Here is an 18,911-nt window from a genome sequence, read left to right as displayed (position 1 = left end):
CACCACCAAAAGAGAAAAACATTAAAGCATGTTTTAGAGAACCGAGTTCGCTTGGGGTGGTTTTTTTTTCTCTTTTTTGTTAATTTCAAAGAAAACCAAAAGGAAAAATGCAAACGTGGTGCTTTCGCCCTGCACCCGGTCCTTCCAGCCTGTCCGCTTTCCCAGCGGAGAATAAAGACGGCGCCGTCTCCAGCCGGACACCGCCATTTGAAGGGGCGACCTCTCCTCCGGCAGCCCCGGCGCCCCCCGTGGGTGAGGGCCGAGGCGTGCTCGGCGCTGCCCTCCCCCGGCACGGTCTCTCCCTCGAGAGCCCACTCACATCTGTAGCATAATCTTGTTCAGGACGACGCCATCCACCAGGTCCATGTAGATGCCGAGGTTGTCCTCGTCCCCGCTCCCCAAGGCGCCGAAGGTTTTCACCTGCCGGAGAAGGACAGTAGGGTTGGGGGATGGCGGAAGGGCCCGGCCGCTCACCGGCTGCCCCCCACTCCCCGCTCTGCTTACCCAGGTCACCAAGGGGCTCTGCAGGAAGAGCTCCAGGAGCTCGGAGACGGTCACGTCCATGTCGCCGAGTCCGGCTGGCAGTGGCGGGAGACTGGGGGAGCGGGGCCAGCTCACTCATGAGACAAAGGCGCGGAACCCATGCCCCGCCGCCCCGCTGCCCGCCGGGCGCTGCCTACAGGGGAAACAATGCGCTGCTCATCGCTCCCCCGCCCCGCGCAGGGGGGAAACTCAGGACCGCCCGCCGCCGCTCCGGTCCCTCCTCCCAGCAGCAACAGGCTGCTCTTCGCCCGCCGAGCTCGCCCCGCAGCTGCAGGAGCGGCTGCCGGGACAGGAGCGAGCAGCTTCGCGAGAGCGATGCGAAGGGCAACAGCTGTCCACGGCCAGAGGTGGAGGCGCAAAGCTCCCACAGACTGTACAGCCCCAGCGCCGGAGCGACGCTACCTGCGGCGAGGCGCACCCTGACCCGGCAATTAGAGCCGGGCCGCGGCAGCGTCGTGACGGGCACGGCCCGCCGCGAATGAGAGGCCCGGAGAGGGTCGGCGCCGGCCAATAGACGGCGCCCCTGGGCGGCAGCGGGTGAGGGAGGGAGAGGGCAGAGGGCAGACAGGCAGGAGCGGGCAGGATGCGGTGCGAAGCCGGGACGAGGTGCCTGTGCTTGCTGCACCCGCCCGTCGCATGGCCTGCAGGGAAGGGACAGGGGTTTCCGGCGGCATGTTGTCCCGTCTGCACCAGGCCCCCGCCGGGGGTGGGGGCGGTTTCGCTCCCCCCGCGGCTGCGCCTCATTGCCCCGTAGGCCGCGGGCCGGCCGGTTACAGCTGCTCTCCCCCTCCCCTTTCCGCTGCCGGGAAACGACCCAAGCGCAGATCGCTACACGCGGTGTGCAAGTTTGTGCGTTAAAAAGCAAGAAAGTACGGACGAAGTGCTCCGGCGGCTGTTGGAGGGGTGCCTCGAAGCGTGTGGCATCAGCCCCTCAGCGCGCCACAAAAACTCGAACCGCAGAGCTCCGGGAAGAGCGGGAGGCACAACCTGCTGCAGACGACAGGACTCGTCCTGGGTTTAGTTAGGGAAAGAAATAACTTTCAGGAGGTACAAATGATGAGTGCTCCATCCAGACTCAGATTTTGAGGAAATACCTTTTAGTCATAAAGCTGAACCGTTTTGTGCTTGGTGCTGAGTAGCTTGGTTGGGTTTTGCTAGGGTTCTCATTTGACAGTTTGCTGTTTTTCATGGATGTAGTCTTCACTTCACTCTACTTCTCTCCTCCATGCTTGTGAGACACCACCCCCCCACCCCCCACCGCAGTGCTGAGTTCAGCTCGGGGACCTCTGACATAAGGCGGCCACGGACCTGTTGGGAGTCCAGAGAAGGGGACACGAAGAGGGTTAGAGCACTTCTGCTATGAAGACAGGCTGAGAGAGTTGTGGTTATTCAGCCTGGAGAAAACTCTGGAGAGACCTTAGAGCAGCCTTTCAGTGTCTAAAGGGGGCCTACAAGAAAGCTGAAGAGGGACTTTTTACAAGGGCTTGTAGTGATAGGACAAGGGGGAATGGCTTTAAGATGACAGAAGGTAGATTTAGATAAGACATTAGGAAGAAATTCCTCACTGTGAGACACTGGCACAGGTTGCCTAGAGAAGTTATGGATATCCCATCCCTGGAAGTGTTCAAGGCTAGGCTGTACAGGGCTTTGAGCAACCTGGTCTACTGGAAGTACAGTCAAAACAAGTATTTGGAAAATAGTGCCCTTCAGAGAGAACAGATTACAAATGCAAGAATGCTTCCCCCCCTTTCACAACCTGGATGCGATTCGTTTTTAAGAGCACGCCTCTGCAGACCCCTGAAGTGAAGCAACAGTTGCTGGTAGTGAGGTAATTGAAAGGGGGAAGGGGGCACATCATGGAGCACAATGGTAAAGCCCAAACTTCTTATCCAGGAAATGCTCCTGGGGATGCTATTGTGTGCTGAATGCTCACGCGTTGTTCAACGTAACTGCCTACGGTACAGACAATATTTAGTCTCTATAGCAGCAGCATAGCGGGAGCTGGAGATGCAGCCGCAGGAGCAGGGTCGGGCGTGGGGACGCGGCTGGGAACGGATTTGGGATGGGGTCAGGCCTCGGCGCGCGGGGCCTCGGCGCCCTCTGTCGGTCGCAGCCGGTGGTGCCGGCTGTGAGGGGAGGTGGGGTTACTCGGGTACCCTCTCGGCTCTGGTGCTGAAAGCAAAACAACAAGCTTGGAAGAGTATTTTGTCTTGTCTTGTAAAGACTACCGCTGGCGTAGTGTGTAAAATATTGATAAACTCCTTCCAGCTGTATTGACAAGGGGGAATCGAAGCGCTGGGGGGGGGTGGGGGGGGGGTGGTGTCTGCAGCCAGCCGCTAAGAGTGGAGGGGTGAAGTGCTGTGGGAGACAGACACACTGAGAATTGCTGAGCAGTGAGCGAGTTGCTTAAGTCTCACGGCGGTCCACAGCTGCACGCTCCAAGCTGGCCACGCAAGAGCGCTGCGGGTCGGTAAAACCCCACTGACCTGCAGAGGCACAAGCCAGGCTTGCCGCGGAGCCTTGCCGATTTCGGTCTCAGGTACACAGTGAGGGCTGGGGGAGGCCGGACTGCCCGCCCGAGCCTAACATATGCCCTGGCTCTTAGACCCCAAACTGCCTAGGCTGGGTTCTTCCTCGGCAGTTCCATGCTGTACCTGTCAGCCCTAGGTGCACTGACACCTTGCTGTTCTTTCCAGATGGGCACTTTTACTTACCTTGTGTTTCACCAAGGACATAGCTTGTGAAATATCACCACAGGTCAAGGTTTCATTTCTGGTGGTACCTGGAGCCACCACCTTCCCACAGCAGACAAAACAAAACAAATGCTTGTGAATAAAGGCCAGGTTGGATAGGGCCTTGAGCAAGGGAGGTGTCTCTGTTCATAGCAGGGGTTAGAACTAGATGATCTTACGGTCCTTACCAACCCAAACCATTCTATAATTCAAGGAAGTTCAGATCCAGATTTGTGCATGCAATTGCATTGTAGTATTTAATTTTAATGTGATCCACAACTTTCTTTTTATACTATTTGCACTCAGTCAGCTTTTAACTAAAAGCACAGTTCTTAAAGAAGCACCAGAACCACCACTTTAAACACATACAAAGGTATAAGCATCTAAAGACACAAGGATGTTTCATGCCTCCATTATCATCGTGTGTATTTCTAAAGCTCTCTTCACAGCCATGAAGCACTCGACTCTCAGCAACACAGACCACAGAAGGAAATTTCTAAGCTCAAGCGTTTCCAAATGTCCCTTTAGGCTGACTGTAAATGGCATGATTCACCTCCCTCAGACTGTCCCCTAGCAACGATTACAACCATCAACAAAGCTCCACCATTCATCTGCTGTCTGAAGTGTAAGTTGCTGAGGGATGGGAATAACAGAATTCTCAAGGTTACAATACAGGAGTTTAAACCCATGGTAATCAGGAAAGGCCTTTTTCTCCTCCTTTGCTTGAGACTGTCCTTAGGCAGCTTTCTTGTAAATATGATTCTACTGTTCATCAATCAACTTCTCATCTATGAAGCAAGTTTACTTTAAATAGACTCTGGAGCTGTAAACAATGGGTGCCAGGAAAAAAAAAAAAAGGTGGCAAGATCACTTTGCTCCTCACAATATCCGATTCTGAAATGCTGTCTTCAATACTGTTCATTTTGTTTGGACAAAGGTGGCAAAGAAACTGTGTTAGATAAATTTGAATGAAAATAAAAAGAAACAGAACTATATGTGCAACCAAAACACAAACAAAAACCCAGAAGTATTCGCTTACATTCCTTAGATGAATCTGAACGTGGGTGGGGATGCTGGTGATTTACAGTCTCTGTGGCTGGCATCTGAAAGAGAATGTTGAGAGAAACTCCCACAAACCTAGCATTAACCTGTGTGGGAGGGCAGGATGTTCACTGAAATTTAAGCCAGCTGCATAGGCTCCTGTAAGATTAACATAATACAGAATCTAAAACAGAAGGAGGGAGTTTAGGCAGAATGTTTCATAAACATCTGAGTCCATAGAAAATAAATATAGAGTCAAATACATGTGGCAAACACTAAATAATACTATGCAAAAGGGGAGAACATGAAGAGGCAGCAGTGGTTTATGGCTCTTTGCATGAACTTGAAAGCAAGAGAGGAGTACCCACATCCCAGGCAAACACAGCAACGATGGCATAACCTCCTTGACTTAAAGCTTTGGAGAAGCAATGAATGCTGTAGCAGTGGAAGAATCCTCATAGGCCTGAAAGAGAACAAATCCATTTAAGTTAAACTCCTAAGCTAAAGAGGTGCTAGAAACAAAGGCTAAAGCAGTGAGTACAGAGTGTGGGAACTACATGTCCAGCAAATCGTGAAAGATGTCATATGAAGCAGCAGCAGAAAGGGGAAGGTGTCCTGTAGGTTTCAAATGCATGATAGGGCCTGGTCTGTTGAGGAGATGATTACTGAAGGACCACAATAATTGTGTAAAGGTTTGGGGATGTTATCCAAAAGCTTGCTTTCTCACCAAGGCACAGAACATTGCCCTGCACATTACTCTGTTTCTCTTTGGCAGGAGAACTACACCATCAACATTAACTGAGATTCATGAGGTGAACTGAAGAATCAATAGAATTCACTCCTGTGTGACAATCAAGACAGATGTGGGAAGAACTTTAAGAATTTGAGGAACTAATGAAATGAAAGACTCCAGTTTTGAGGGGTTGTGACAGAAGGCACAAAGGTAAGGTTGTCCAGTGGTAGCCCCAAAGGGTTTAGATAGCTGTTTTACAAGAATATGGTAAAAATTGGTCATTGGTGGTTTATGTATTGTGTGCACTGACTTAACATGCTGAAACACAGAAGGTGGCTTTGATTCTAGTTGATTTATGTCGAAGTTTAAGATGAGAGACAGTTGATGTGAACAGAAACTTACTTTAAGTCACATGGGCTTGGCTCACTCTCTTCGAAGGAAGATTATTTTACAGATGGAGAGAATTGTTTTTGCATTGTAACATCACCAGTGTTTCACAGATGTGGTGACTGTAAAGTCACTGTAGAGGTGAGTTGGGTGAGCACATACAGTCACTCATCAGGTCTTCTACTTTGACAGCTTATCTGGAATGGGTTTTGATTTCCTCAAGGCAGGGCAACTGCAATACTACTTACTCCAGCACAGACAGCACTGCTCCAGGACACCTCTGCAGCTGTAGAACAGCCAGTGAAGGTAATGCTAACCTTCTGTAGTGACTCTACAGGTGCCAGAAAACATAACTGAGCAAGGCAACCAGAGTAACTTGTGCTGGGTTGAAAGGTAGCCAATTCCTTCATAGAGCCACAGTAGCAATATGACAACAGATTCTTACCCATTTCTGAAATTTGCAGAGATGTTAAAACACAGCCAAAACCCATCTGAACAGGTTCTTCCCTGGTTTGTTAAAGGATTGGGTCTACTTGACAATTCCATGAGAACATGACATCTCACCTGGGAGGGCTGTGAGAGATGGATGAATAGTCTGTGATCTTGTTTACCAAGTAAATATAGTACAGACAGGTAAATTTTAGAGGCAACTTCTGCTAGATATACCAGCTTTCAGATCCTCCCACCCTCATGACACAGGAGATCGGTTTTTTAGTGATATGCATTGTTACCTGAATGCAACTGCCCTCTGTGTGCACTGGGAAAAAATCTGAAAATACTCCAGATTAACCAGAATTACTGTCATTAGTGTGAGGGACCAGGTACTCCATATGCTTTTGTCTGGTATCCCCAGTGAAGCAAGGCTAAGGGCTGGGCAGTGTATATCAGAGTAACCAGCATCAAGTTTTTCAACCACTGAAGGATTATAGGGACCTGCACTGATGATTCCAGCACATTGTATCTTGCCTGTATGATTCTTAAGGGTTTACCCTGTAAACCATACTTGAAGATACAGTTAAAACACAATTAAGACAACTGAGCCATATTTAATACAATATCCACCCAGCTCTTTTGGGATGTGGACAAACTGTTTTAAAACTAAGAATAGAAAACCCCAGCAGCCCAGAGAAAGATCTAGAAAGAACACTGTTTGTAACATTTTTTCTACATCTTAACTCATACCTTTTTTTTTTTTATCCATCACTTCTCACAATCCCACTATTTCTTTTTTTTTTTTTCCCCTGAAATACATTTTGAGATTTCCATGAAAACAAAAGTCACTGGGAATAGCATACCCACCACTGTCCCCAACTCACCTACTTCCTGGCTACTTCCAACTTCCATCAAAGTGTAGGTATGTCCTGTCAGGCAACACACATTAGGTACTTGGGAAGACAATGATCTGATTACAAGTCAAGACAGTATTAAAAGATGTGCAGCTTAGTTACCAGTCCTTTAGAGCATCATAAAAATATAGGAAGTTCAAAACCAGACCTATTTCCATTATTATTTTGACCCAACCCAGGAACTTAAGGACAGCATTTCTTCTGTTAAACACCATACTTCAAGTACTGGAAATCCAAAATTACAGACTCCTACAAGTATCATGAAAGTATGTGAAAGATTAGAAGACCGCAACATCACACATTACAAAATCAAACACTCAGTAGCCGAAGGAACACAGTAACACATTAACAAAAAATGTTCCTTCAACCACACCAGAAGAATGCCTTCCTGAAATATAGCCGGAGAACATAAAGATGACTAGATAGATGAATTTTGAAAGCTTTGTGCTCAGCGAAAGTTTGACAGTTTGGGAAGGATTTAAATCCAGGCTAATTAAGAAAACCTGCAAAATTTCAGACTTCTTTGTCGTGATGCCTGATCTGACGCCAAAGTTGCAAAAATCAGGTTTCAGGCGGATCGTTGAGACAGCATAGGGTTCTCCCACTGCAGCAGAAAATTGTAGTGACCAAGTGCTCATCTCTTGCCTTCTCTGTAAAATTTACTGCTGAGAACTGCCCTGTCACAGACATTTCAAACACACTGTAAAAACTCAACCTTGGAAAGTGATTTCAAATGAATGTCTTGAGGAAAAGATGGCTAATATTTCCCTAGTGCACACTCTTATTTAGATCTGAAATTACTAACATGTATTAATAATGTCCCAGTGCATAGGTATTGACTTATGTAGTTGGCACAGAATCTGCCATGCAAAACACAATTTTCAGAAACAAAGTACTAATCTACACTGGGGTGCAATCATGTATGATCCAGCCTCAGGTTTTCATTTCTCTCACTTCTATCTGTATGTGATACATGAATGCGTAACATCGCAATTGTTGCAACACTGGTGCTTTGAATGTCCAAAAGGAATAAACTCCTGAAAGTACATCTAAGAAAGGCTTTCCTGTTTGCAAAGGAACTGAATAAACTCTCCTTCAAGCTATCTTCTGTAAGTGCAGTGAAGAGGCAGGATATAACATTTAGTTTCAAATGAATAACTATTTAGATTTTTGGAAAAAGGGGAAAAATGTCATCACAGAATGAGACCCAAAGTTTAACTGCTCTTTTTCAACTACTGGGATAAATTTCAAAAGATGGTATCCTTGTAAAGACTTTATTCTACAACCATCTTTGATTCACTAAAACTGGTATTCCAAAGGGAATCAGAGGTTTTAAAAAAATACCACTAGTGCCATTTTTCTTTCAGCTTTCATTAATAGTTTTTTATTTTTGTAAGTCAAATGAGTCAATATATTGGTATTCCTAAATCATCCATCTTGCATTTTGATGAGTTAGTCTACCACTGTTGTTCTGAGTTACGAAATTTCAAAGTCTCTTTGGAATACTAATTTCATATTTATAGGTTTAAATTTTTTTATTCCTATTTCCCTGAAAATTTTGACAGTTGCTGATGTAAAATTTAATATAAAATATTTAGTCACAAAATAGTATTGCTTTTCTGCACACTGTGGTAAGATTTTTTTTTTCTCCCAATAAAAACTATACCATCTTCCATAAAATCCTAAACATTTTAAGAACTGTGATGCAGAACAAAATTACACAGGGTGAAACAGGTACCAGCACAACAGTGAGATTATATTACATCAAAAAATTTTAATGGTCCCAAATATATACTCAACAACTAAGCATACACTCAGGGGGGCAAAAAAAAAAAATCTGACACAAAAGTGACCACATCTAGAATTCCACTCAATCTTTAATCAAGAAGGGACAAACAAATCCCTCACCTCCAAAAAAAATTCTGCAGTTTAAAGGGCAAAGGGAACAGATTTAAAAAAAAAAAAAAAAAAAAGAGGAAACTTTATATTCGGCCCTCCCCCATAGAGGTTTTTAAAACCTGTTGTAGCTTGAGTAAAATGTTCAGAATGTACGATTTCAAAGGCAGGTCTCTTTTATACAAAGAAACCGCTGGCATTCTTAACTAGTGAAGAATTAGGGCAAAAAAAAACGCCTCTTCTTCAGAAGTCTCATACATGGTCCAAGCATATTCTGATTGTAGCAACTGACCAGCCAATCCGGAGTTCCACTAACAAAAGTCCTGCCCTGTTGGCTTTTTTTGTTTTTGTTTTGTTTTCCATTTCCTTCCCTGAGAAAAGGGCAACATGTGGTCCAAGCTGGAGAGCTCAAAGGCGTAAGTCTTTCCCCTAAATGAAATATTTCCCCTCCTTCTGCTCCTTTGAATTGGCACTTGATTGGCAGAAATCCATTTGTATAGGTTGATCTGTGTCACACACAGTAGTTCACAAAAGATTGCTGCTTTGCTGTGGTTTTGTTTTTTTTTTTGGATAAAAGATCCTTCCCCCAACTAGTAATGTTCTTCCGCAGTTGCCATTATGACGACTCAAGCTTTGCTTTCTTTGACAAAGGTAAAGTTTCCTCTTTATCTTCATCTTCATCATCCTCTTCATCATCATCAGGATAATCTACAAGCCCGACAAGGCCTCCCTACAAAGACAGACACAATTACTACAATCAAAATATTTGCACATATTCACATTTGCATTGGAAAATGATGTCTGCATGGAATATTACCATAAGTATACTGATTCAGGAAGTTTTGAATAAAATGAAGCAGAACAATAATAAACCCTTCAGGAAGAATTGTCTGAAAAATGCTTAAATGAAGAAATCCAAAATGGGCTTTCACCTATCCAACTGGATGGAATTATTTCCAGTTGAAATTTAAGGAAGTTCAAAAATCTGCTTAGTTTTTCTAAATGCCACTGCAGCTCTATCTGTAAAGATTTAAATCTTTTTTTTAGGGAGCACGTTTGAATGCAGCAACAAGCAATCTGGAAGCACCTCAGAAACAAAGAGTATCCTTCAATTTGAATTTCTGAATGACAATACTTTTAGAGCACAGTCTGTCCCAACAAAAGCTAGTTTAAATGCATAGTAACTTAAACAATTTCTTTGTGTAATGTAACTGAATGAGGTGTATGAGTTACAGAATGTAAAAACTTGGCAGATGAAAATTAAAGCATATCCAGTAATATTAAAAAATGCCTTGTATTGCAAATAAACAGAAATTTTAAGAGCAGGTGTTATCAGCAGAAGGTAATCCAATAAACTCTTAAGCTATGTTTGACTATAAGAAAGAAAAGGCCTAGAATACCATTTACCTTTACAAGTTAGGTGAACAGAGTTATTCCAAGGCTGCGTGAGAACTGAGATACGAACCTGGCCTTTCTTGTTATGAAAGTAAATTCTCATTACCTGAACTACACTGTACAAACACTACCTTATCTGTCCCCTGGTGCTGAGAAAACACCAATCACTCTGTCTCCTTGACTTAAATAAGTTTAAATAGAACTTTAGCAAAAAACACAATAAAATCCAACCAGTGTTATAAAATATATAAAAAATGATGGTTTAGGATATTCATTGCAAGTTATAGTGACTCTTTTAAACAGGATTTCTTCTTCTACTTCAGTATGTTCCAACCCAAAACTATACGTTATTTCAAAAGATAAGAAAAGTCACACTAGGATATTAAAAATTGTTTACATTTTGGCAACAGAACCCACAGCTACATAATCCAATTTATTTCTTTCGTATCTGCCAGTTGTATCGTTCTGAACAATATTAAAAATGGTAACAGCAGAAGTTCACAGTGGGGGTGGTGGGACATTGTGGAATCTAACAAAATTTGGCAATGTTTCCAAAGTATTTCTGTATTTCTACCTGCCAAATACCCTGCGCAATTCAACAAAAGTAAAGTGTTGTCTGTATTTCAATGTAAATATCACTGCAAACAGCAGCTAGTGCTATGGCTCATACTTTAAGAGTTTGGGCATTAAAAGAGCTGTTATTTCTTCTTTTTATATACATTCACATCTCCTTAAAAATGCTAAAAATCAGATAAAATGTACACACAAACGAGACAGTCCATTATCGCATAACCTGTCAGAATTCACTCAAACTTGGGAGATGATAAAGCAAATCCCTAGTCTGTAACAATTAATTCAATCTACGTCCATTCAGAATTACCTTAGTTGTGATAGCTGCCATCTGAGATGTGCTTTTAGAAACTGATCCTGGAGATCCAGGCGACCCTGGGGACCCAGGTGACCCTGGGGACCCAGGCAGATTACTTGCAGATGACTGGCTGGTAAGGTTAGATTTTGTACCACTGGAAAAGGAAAGCTTGAAACTTGGGCTCTGACGACCTGAAAGGTTAGTTTTCAGAAGAACTTCCTTTTCTTCACTCTCTTTTACTGGAGAGAAAAAAATAAACACAAAAAAGTGCAAAAGTAGAGCAGTATTATTTAGCAAAATAATTAATTACAAATCACTTTACTGTGTGGGAGAAGGCTTAGCACTTTATGTACTACTTGGTAAAGTGAGTAATCATAGACTTATTTTTCTCATACTACTATACTAGCTACCAGTTGTTGTCATTGGCCAGGAATGGACACTTTTATTCTGCCAATGAAATCACCTGAACATCTACATGGAAAATTGAATTATAAACCTGAATAAAACACAGGAAAACTGGACTATCAGCTAAGATTGCCTTTCAAATGCTTAAAGAAATCTGTAACAATATTTTGTATTATGTCTCTTTTAAAGACAACAAAACCTGTTTTGAAGGGGTGGTCCAACAACTTGGTGTCACAATTGCAAAATCTAAGAATTTCAGAATAAATATATGCAAAACCTTCAGTGCAGTAGGACTCCAGAATACAAGTTATAGCTTCTGCATGAGCCATATGGTATTACTCTTCTCATCACTTACATTTTTTCCTTTCCATGAATTTACTGATAGGGTCTATAATATCTTCATCATTTTTAGTTTTGTCAGAAGGGGGCACCACTGCCTCTCCATCTTCCATATCATCTTCATCAGTATTAAACCACATTTCCTCCTCATCCTCCAGGGTTCTTGCATCCCTTCTGTATCTATGGTTTCTCAAAATGGACCGCATGCTGCCGAACAGTAAGTTTAAAATTTCTGATTCAAAACCCAACTCATATTAATAATAAAACTTCTACTCAATATTTACAGTGACAGCTTACAGATACTAGTATTAGAGAACAATAAAAATACCAGCAAATCAATCTGTAATGTATTTGTATTTTCAATGCAAAAATCATTAAAAACATTATTTATAAAGAATCAAATAAAGTACGATTCTGCTCACAGCACATTCAGACTACTCTGTCCAAAACTGTGTTGCACTCAGTCTTGGATTAACAGTTTGCACAGGTAAATAAAAAGCTGCAAACCAAAGAGTCTGGAAACTATAGGTTTTTAATTTTTTTTCTTCTTGAAAATACTTTATAACTCATCAGTATCTAGGGTCCAATGTGTTTAAGAAAAAAGGAAAAAAAAAAACAGCACACAACCTCCTCCTCTGCCAATCTAACTTGAATATAACTCCAGTTTAAACCAGATACACTAAAAAGACAGCTATCTCTTCCTGCCACATCCACTTCTTACAACTTTTGGTCAGTATCAGCATTTTCCATTCTTCAGAGCCCTGGATACAAAGTGCTACCTGTCCCTCCCCATTTGATCTATTATCAGTGTTGGTCTATCTCAGCTCCACCTTCCTTTTGCTCTCACAGAAGCAGTATTACGGCCTTGGAGAAGAGGGACAGTGATGCGCACCCTGAAGAACACAGAATCATTGCCAGATGTTGATTCTAACAGTCAATTTTCAACAAAAGCCTGAGACCTTTGACACATTTCCTGTAGTGCTTCTTCAAAATTTACTGGCCACAATGTAAGTCTGAGATTTAATGTTTATCATTAAGTCTCTGTTACTGGAATTAAAATTTTAATAATACAATCTAGGTTTATTCTGTTCATGGAAAAAATCTTGCAGTACTGACTGCAGGAAAAAGCCAGAAGGGAAAAATCAGGAAATTACAAGGTATCAAAAAAGAACACTAACTGTACTTTTAAAAATAAATCTAATTCTGAATAATCTGCTTGCCAAAATGATCATCTGGATGTATACATACTGCATGATTTGACACTGCATTTAAATTCAAGTTCTGTTAATAGTGAAAAACTACACTTAAGTGGCACTCTTACAAACACTTTTGTGGCCCACATCAACAAAATTTTTGGCCTCCTCCCTTACTGAGCTATTCTTTACTAGAGTATGTGAACAGATTCTTGCTATCTTTGCATTTTATTATTTCTGGGTTTTCACTCCAGAAATTATGTGGACTGTGACAGGGCTTGTGCAGCCACTAAACAAGATGTGTAGGAAGAAGGCAAAAACTGGGCTGGTTGAGCTACAAAGCTCTTGAAGCTATAATTTTCTGTTGGACAAACTCATGCAAACTCATACAACTATACACAAATCACTTAGCTCAACTTAAGCCAAGCTAAGACTAATGTTTTACTTCCTAAACTGGATGAAAATTACTGAAGGACGTAGTTGGGTGTCCTTTCCAACACGTGCATTAATGTAACCATTATACTGAATTTAACAGGTAAGTGATAAGCTTAGCTGACACAAGACAAAATAACAATGTCTCAAGTGTAAAACATTAGTACTCAAAATTGCAGATCTAATGCATACCCTTTAATGTGCCCAACCTGTGATTATACTCTGATTTTAATTGTGCAGTACGTCTCACATTTAAATGCTGGTTAAGAAATCTTGTGGCAGGAAATAACTCAGAAGTCTGAAATTTCAAGATGTCCTTGTATGACTGATCAGGATTACTTCTGTAATGTGTTTTCAAACTAGCTCAAGACAACAAGAACAGGTCTTGCTAACAATTCTGAAGATTAACTCATCTAATTCATGCAAACAGTCCGTTTTGTTCTAATGAAATGACATATAAAAGTAGTATCATTTGCCAAAAACAAATGGGAGTAAAAAGTCTTAAACTTCCTATTTTTATACACCCTAACCTTTTAAACTTTGGTAACTGCTGTGTACTAAGGAAGGGAACTTCTGCTCTGGCAAACAGAAGTGATTCAAGTGTTGCATCAGATTGGTTTTTACTCCATCAGCAAATCTAACAGTGATAAAAAAAGCATCCTCTGAGAATTTCTTTGTATATTTTATTTCTCAGTCATTTTGGTAGAGCTTGAAATAGCTACTTCCACAGCTACCTAAAACAAAAGGAAATATGATGTGAATTTTTTGAGGAAAAATCCACTGAATGATAATTCAGAACTGAACAATCTTTCACATTAAACAATGGAAATTAATTATTTAAGCAAATGAATTCCCAATACCTGATAGGCTTCCAGCCTCATTGCAATGGTGCACATTAAGTTTAGGATATGAAAACTTAGCATTATTCCTGAGGGTCCAGCAGCTAATGTTAGCTGAAAGCTGATCCAAGAGTTTGAAGCAACACATCTGGGAATCACACTTTTAATCAGGTGAATTCAACAATGCGCAAGATGCAAGCAGGAGTCTAAATTATTTAATTTCCTATTATTGCAGAACAACTGACCAATATTAAAGAGTTATAACACTAATATACTAATAAGAGTATTTAGTGCATTTTACCTGTCAAGTTTTGGATTATCTTGTCTTTCCCTTTGTTGCTCAAATCGTAGTTTCAGTCCTTTGAATGTCTGCACATAGTCTACATCTTCCAGTGCCTTCCAGTAATTTTCAATTACATGAGCCGTTAAGGATTTTATATCTTCCTATAGGAATGAACAACCATAAAGTGACTTATTTAAATTCAAATTACTTTATTTAATAAGATATAAAAAGTAACTGAAATGAGAGATGATTTTAGACATTACAAAGGAAGTAGCACATTAACTAGCTTATGCAAAAATGAGTACAAGCGTAGTTAAAAATCTAGAGCTTCAAATACCTGATCAGCTAACAGGCATAATAGCAGCAATTTTCTAGCAGTATCTCCTTCCAAACTCATGAACAGAACCTAAAACCCCAATAGAAAATTATACCAAAACCAACTCTAAACCACTGTAACTTGTAAATATTTTTAGAATTATATCAATCACTGATATCTGTTGTCATAATTCAATTAAAAATATACTTATGAGATACATATGTAGTATTCATATTATTTCTTTCCTCACTGCAAATAAATGATGTAAAATAATTATTCAATGTATTTGTTTAGGATGAGAACAAGGAAGGTATTTTTCATCAGGAAATAGCATGAAGTTTCTCCTCTGTGGCCATACGGTGCTGGCCAAGGTTCTTTACAAAACCCTCCCAATGGTTCTGTTATTTCGGTTTAGGGTTGTGGCTGCCCAAAGCCACTCTAGGCAGCTGAAACTAGCACAGGTCTGCATACTGCAGCAGGGAAACTGCTCCTAGGCATTGTTTGGCTTTCTTAGCACAGCACAGCCCCTGGAATACACCTCAGAATAAACACCTTAATTACCAGCTAATAAGGACAAGCAAAGAAACATGAATCTTAATACACTGATTATTTTTCTTTTTGGTTAGGTGCTCAAAGGTCTCTTCTTATGAATGGTTATACATTAGTAACAATAAAAGCACACTTTTTAAAAATTTGCTCTCCTTATAAAAAAAAAAAATGGATTAAAAAAATATTACAAAATTTACAGATACCAAGAACTATTTTGGAAATGTGACCTGGGGATCTATGTGAAAAGGGAGATAACAAAATAAAAGACAATTTATTTCTCCATAGCATGAACTGCAGAATCAGCACCAAATCTCACGGAGTACTGAAAGACCACAGCACAGAAGTCAGGGCCATCCATATGGATTAACTTTTTTCACTGCTACAAAACTCTTCCATGATGATCAGGTCATCTCAGTCCTGAATCACCCTGAGTCTCAGCTCCAAGAGAAAAGAGGTCATTAGCACAAAAGATTTCAAGAGGTGACCAAGCCTCCTTTTTTCCTCACCCACTTACTCCTCCATGACTGACTGCACCCTAGCTCAGCCCTGCTTACCACATTTAGGGTCTGTACAGCACCTTGTCAGAATCTGGATGCAGACAACAGTGAGGAAAAAGTACTGTGCTGACAGCCAAACTGGCATGAATATTTTAGCAGACTCCCCACTGAAAGAACTTGGCAGCACTCTACTAATATCAAAAAAGACTGGTATTTTTTCCATATGTTTCCATATTTAGTTGAGTTGATGTTACAGAGCACAGCTAAATTGGATGGTTTTGTAGCAGTAGTTTTAAATTACATTCCTGTGATAACAGGCCCATCCAATCTGCATGATTTGCACACCTGCGAATACACACTATTGAGTGAATTTAACTTTCAAGTCATGGTACTGTTTGAACATAAGAAAGTACATGTACAAATATGTAACAGTGATACAAAAGAAAGCTGATTTAAATACAGTATCATACAGTCCCATTATGATAGCATAATTTAGGGTACAAGTAAAAAGAAAAGTCATCTTGAATGACAAGATTAAACAATACAGTAATTGTCTTCATCATGTAACAGCACTCACCACTCTGATAAATTCAAACATCTCTATTATGGCAGAGTTCATCAGATTATAACGGGAACCATTATTTAGAAATGCTTTGACCACAGGTTCAAATAAAAAACTTTTCATTATGTAACGGTTGTAGAATTCATCCTTTAGCCCAATTATCTTTCTTTTGAAACGAAGGGCACCTGAAACAGAAGTGGTACCAAAATATTTTTTAAATTGAAAAAAAAAAAAACTAGAAATTATTCAGCATTACTCAGGACAATATGCAACCTCAGTTCTTACACAGCATTAAATTACTAGAACCAGGTAATACATTCAGCTATTCTCTGCTTCTCAACAGTCCTGACTATACTGCTGAGGATTACTTATCTATTTTATCATAAAGAAACCATCATAACTGTAGGACTGAAGCCACCTCTGTTCACTGAAGAAGTATTATACTACTGTTTAATTATTCTAATGTAAAGGTGTATTTTTGCTTTTTTAAATTACTTATGACAAAGGCAAAATATTTTCTCAGAAGAATTAGAACATTTGCTTATTAAATTGCCATTTATTTAATTTACTTATTGTAAAAGTTCAATTACATTTAATTGAGTCCTTATTTGATTAGGATACAAACTATCTCATTTTGAAAAGAGCAAATGACATTTTCTTCACACATATAGTAAAGCGAAGACTTTATTTACATGCAGTTTAAAGCTCTTTCTGAAACTCCAAAGTGTACACAAGTATGTGAATGTCCATGTATAAATAGAAAGTAGAGGTTCAACTCGATACGAGGCATCACATTTTGGTTAGCAACTAGATGTAAATGAAAAAAGATTATTCAAAGGTTCTAAAACCTAACTCAGGCGATTCACTTACAAATTTAAAAGGTCATTTCTTATTGTATGGTACTGCTCAGTCAATTTTAGGCTTTGTTTTACTCTATGTGCACAATGGAATTATGGAAAAAAATCTCTTAACTTGCCTCCAGAATAAAGTCACACTGTTTTATTATTACTGTGCTGAGCATGGTCATTAAAATGGTTACTAGAGTCTGAAGAGCAGCACAGAGAGCTTTTGTGCTGTTTAATGCACTCCAAATTACAGATCTGTTTAATCAAATACCTCTGATAATTTCTACTAAAAAAATGTCAAAAGTTACAATGGCTATCAGTATATTCAATATTGAGATACCATCTTTTAAATTCACCTCTAGACTGAGATTAAGAAAAATCCTTCTGCTTTTTAGGAAAAAAAAAGCATCTATAAATTCAAAACTATTCACAAATATGACTGACATAGCTAGAAACTGGTATGAGTAACACAGAGTATAACAGAATTCGTGTATTCAGTCACAAACTGTCATCATCTGTGAACAGTTTACTTCCAGCAGAATGACGACATGCAACACTTCACGTTCACAAAGTACTAGTTTATTCTTCAGGTTTCCAACTTACACAATGCCAAGAAAGCATGCTTTGAGGCCATGAGAACGAGTACCCTTCGCAGGATATCTTTGTTTATGATGTAGTTCTTTATGTGATAAGTATGATGTTCTACACAGAAAGTTAGCAATTCCAGTATTAATGCCAAGAGTTGGGCTGTCTGAAAATCATCTATAATAAAACCAAAACCAAAATCATTAAGCGTACCAAGGATATTGCCTTCAGAAGCTAACTTCAAATATCCAGCTGCAGTCTGGTAAACATTTACAAGTTCTTCTGTATTCCCACAGACAGTTTAGGAAACATGCCGCAGGATATGTTTAGTCTTTAAAACAGAAACTGAACAATCTTCTTATGAACAGAGTATTTTCTATTTTTATATATCTATATGGCAGGAAACCCTCTTAAATTACAGAAACAATTACATTTTGTTTTAACTCAGTGTTTGAAGGTTCAGAGAGGACAGAATGTAACAGTAACACAAGCATCAGGCTTTTACCAAATCTTATTATGATGTCTGTATGTCTATATCATAAAGTAGTGCCCTATATGCAGTGCCTTGCCTACATCTGCACCAAAAATATGATCTATTATCTCTTTTAACAAGAAGAATCTCAGCATCTTTTATTACTTCTAGGACAACCATATCAGCATATACAAAACATTAATCCTGCTTGTAAGTACAAAAATAGTAAGTTAAATATTAGATTTAATACCTTTTTTAAAAAAATGTAGTTCTACCTTTTAAAAGTATTGCCAGACAGTCGACCATTAAAGAACAGAAGCAATTTAAATAATAAAAATCTCACCTTCAATCTATCTGGATGACAGTCAAGATAAAATAGATTAATTTAACTAATCCCTTGGAAATCCATACAATAAATTAAGAAGTTCAGAGAACATTTATGTATCATTTATGTACCTCCTTTTACATCCATTCTGGATGTGCTATACAATTAACAAACAGTACTGCTGCTAGTAGCCAGTACGAACAGTTACTTCATCACTGATCTCTGCTTTCTTACTTTGATTTAGAAAAAATACCCTCAAATTCAGCACAGTACTGTGATACACACCTTCTCAGCGGCAATTCTGCATCCTCTCTAGTAATCCCTGACC

General features: G+C 40.2%; 2 protein-coding genes across 9 annotated transcripts in view; both read right to left on the bottom strand.

Annotated features, from left to right (window-relative positions):
* Positions 1-906, bottom strand: part of CCDC88C (coiled-coil domain containing 88C) — a 155,657-nt gene extending 154,751 nt beyond the window's left edge. For 2 of the 3 annotated variants that reach the window (XM_062638421.1, XM_062638406.1), the window contains exons 1-2: positions 505-906; positions 320-420 (exon numbers count right to left, since the gene is read on the bottom strand). In XM_062638421.1, the coding sequence (XP_062494405.1) occupies positions 320-420; positions 505-564 (161 nt within the window). In that variant the 5' untranslated portion in view covers positions 565-906. The remainder of the gene's footprint in view (positions 1-319; positions 421-504) is intronic. The other variant, XM_062638411.1, reaches the window with a different exon arrangement.
* Positions 907-8,340: 7,434 nt separating this feature from the next.
* PPP4R3A (protein phosphatase 4 regulatory subunit 3A) overlaps positions 8,341-18,911 on the bottom strand; it is a 42,496-nt gene continuing 31,925 nt past the window's right edge. For 5 of the 6 annotated variants that reach the window (XM_062638297.1, XM_062638310.1, XM_062638329.1 and 2 more), the window contains 6 exons: positions 17,805-17,963; positions 16,372-16,541; positions 14,451-14,593; positions 11,702-11,892; positions 10,954-11,180; positions 8,341-9,408 (listed from right to left, as the gene is read on the bottom strand). In XM_062638297.1, the coding sequence (XP_062494281.1) occupies positions 9,295-9,408; positions 10,954-11,180; positions 11,702-11,892; positions 14,451-14,593; positions 16,372-16,541; positions 17,805-17,963 (1,004 nt within the window). In that variant the 3' untranslated portion in view covers positions 8,341-9,294. The remainder of the gene's footprint in view (positions 9,409-10,953; positions 11,181-11,701; positions 11,893-14,450; positions 14,594-16,371; positions 16,542-17,804; positions 17,964-18,911) is intronic. The other variant, XM_062638305.1, reaches the window with a different exon arrangement.

The sequence above is a fragment of the Pezoporus occidentalis genome, unplaced genomic scaffold (genome assembly GCF_034315485.1).
Source record: "Pezoporus occidentalis ecotype Australia unplaced genomic scaffold, CSIRO_AGI_Poc_V1 ctg115, whole genome shotgun sequence".
Lineage (NCBI taxonomy): Eukaryota > Metazoa > Chordata > Aves > Psittaciformes > Psittacidae > Pezoporus > Pezoporus occidentalis.
The sequence above is the reverse complement of the archived record's forward strand: the minus strand, read 5'-3'. Positions and strand labels throughout refer to the sequence as shown.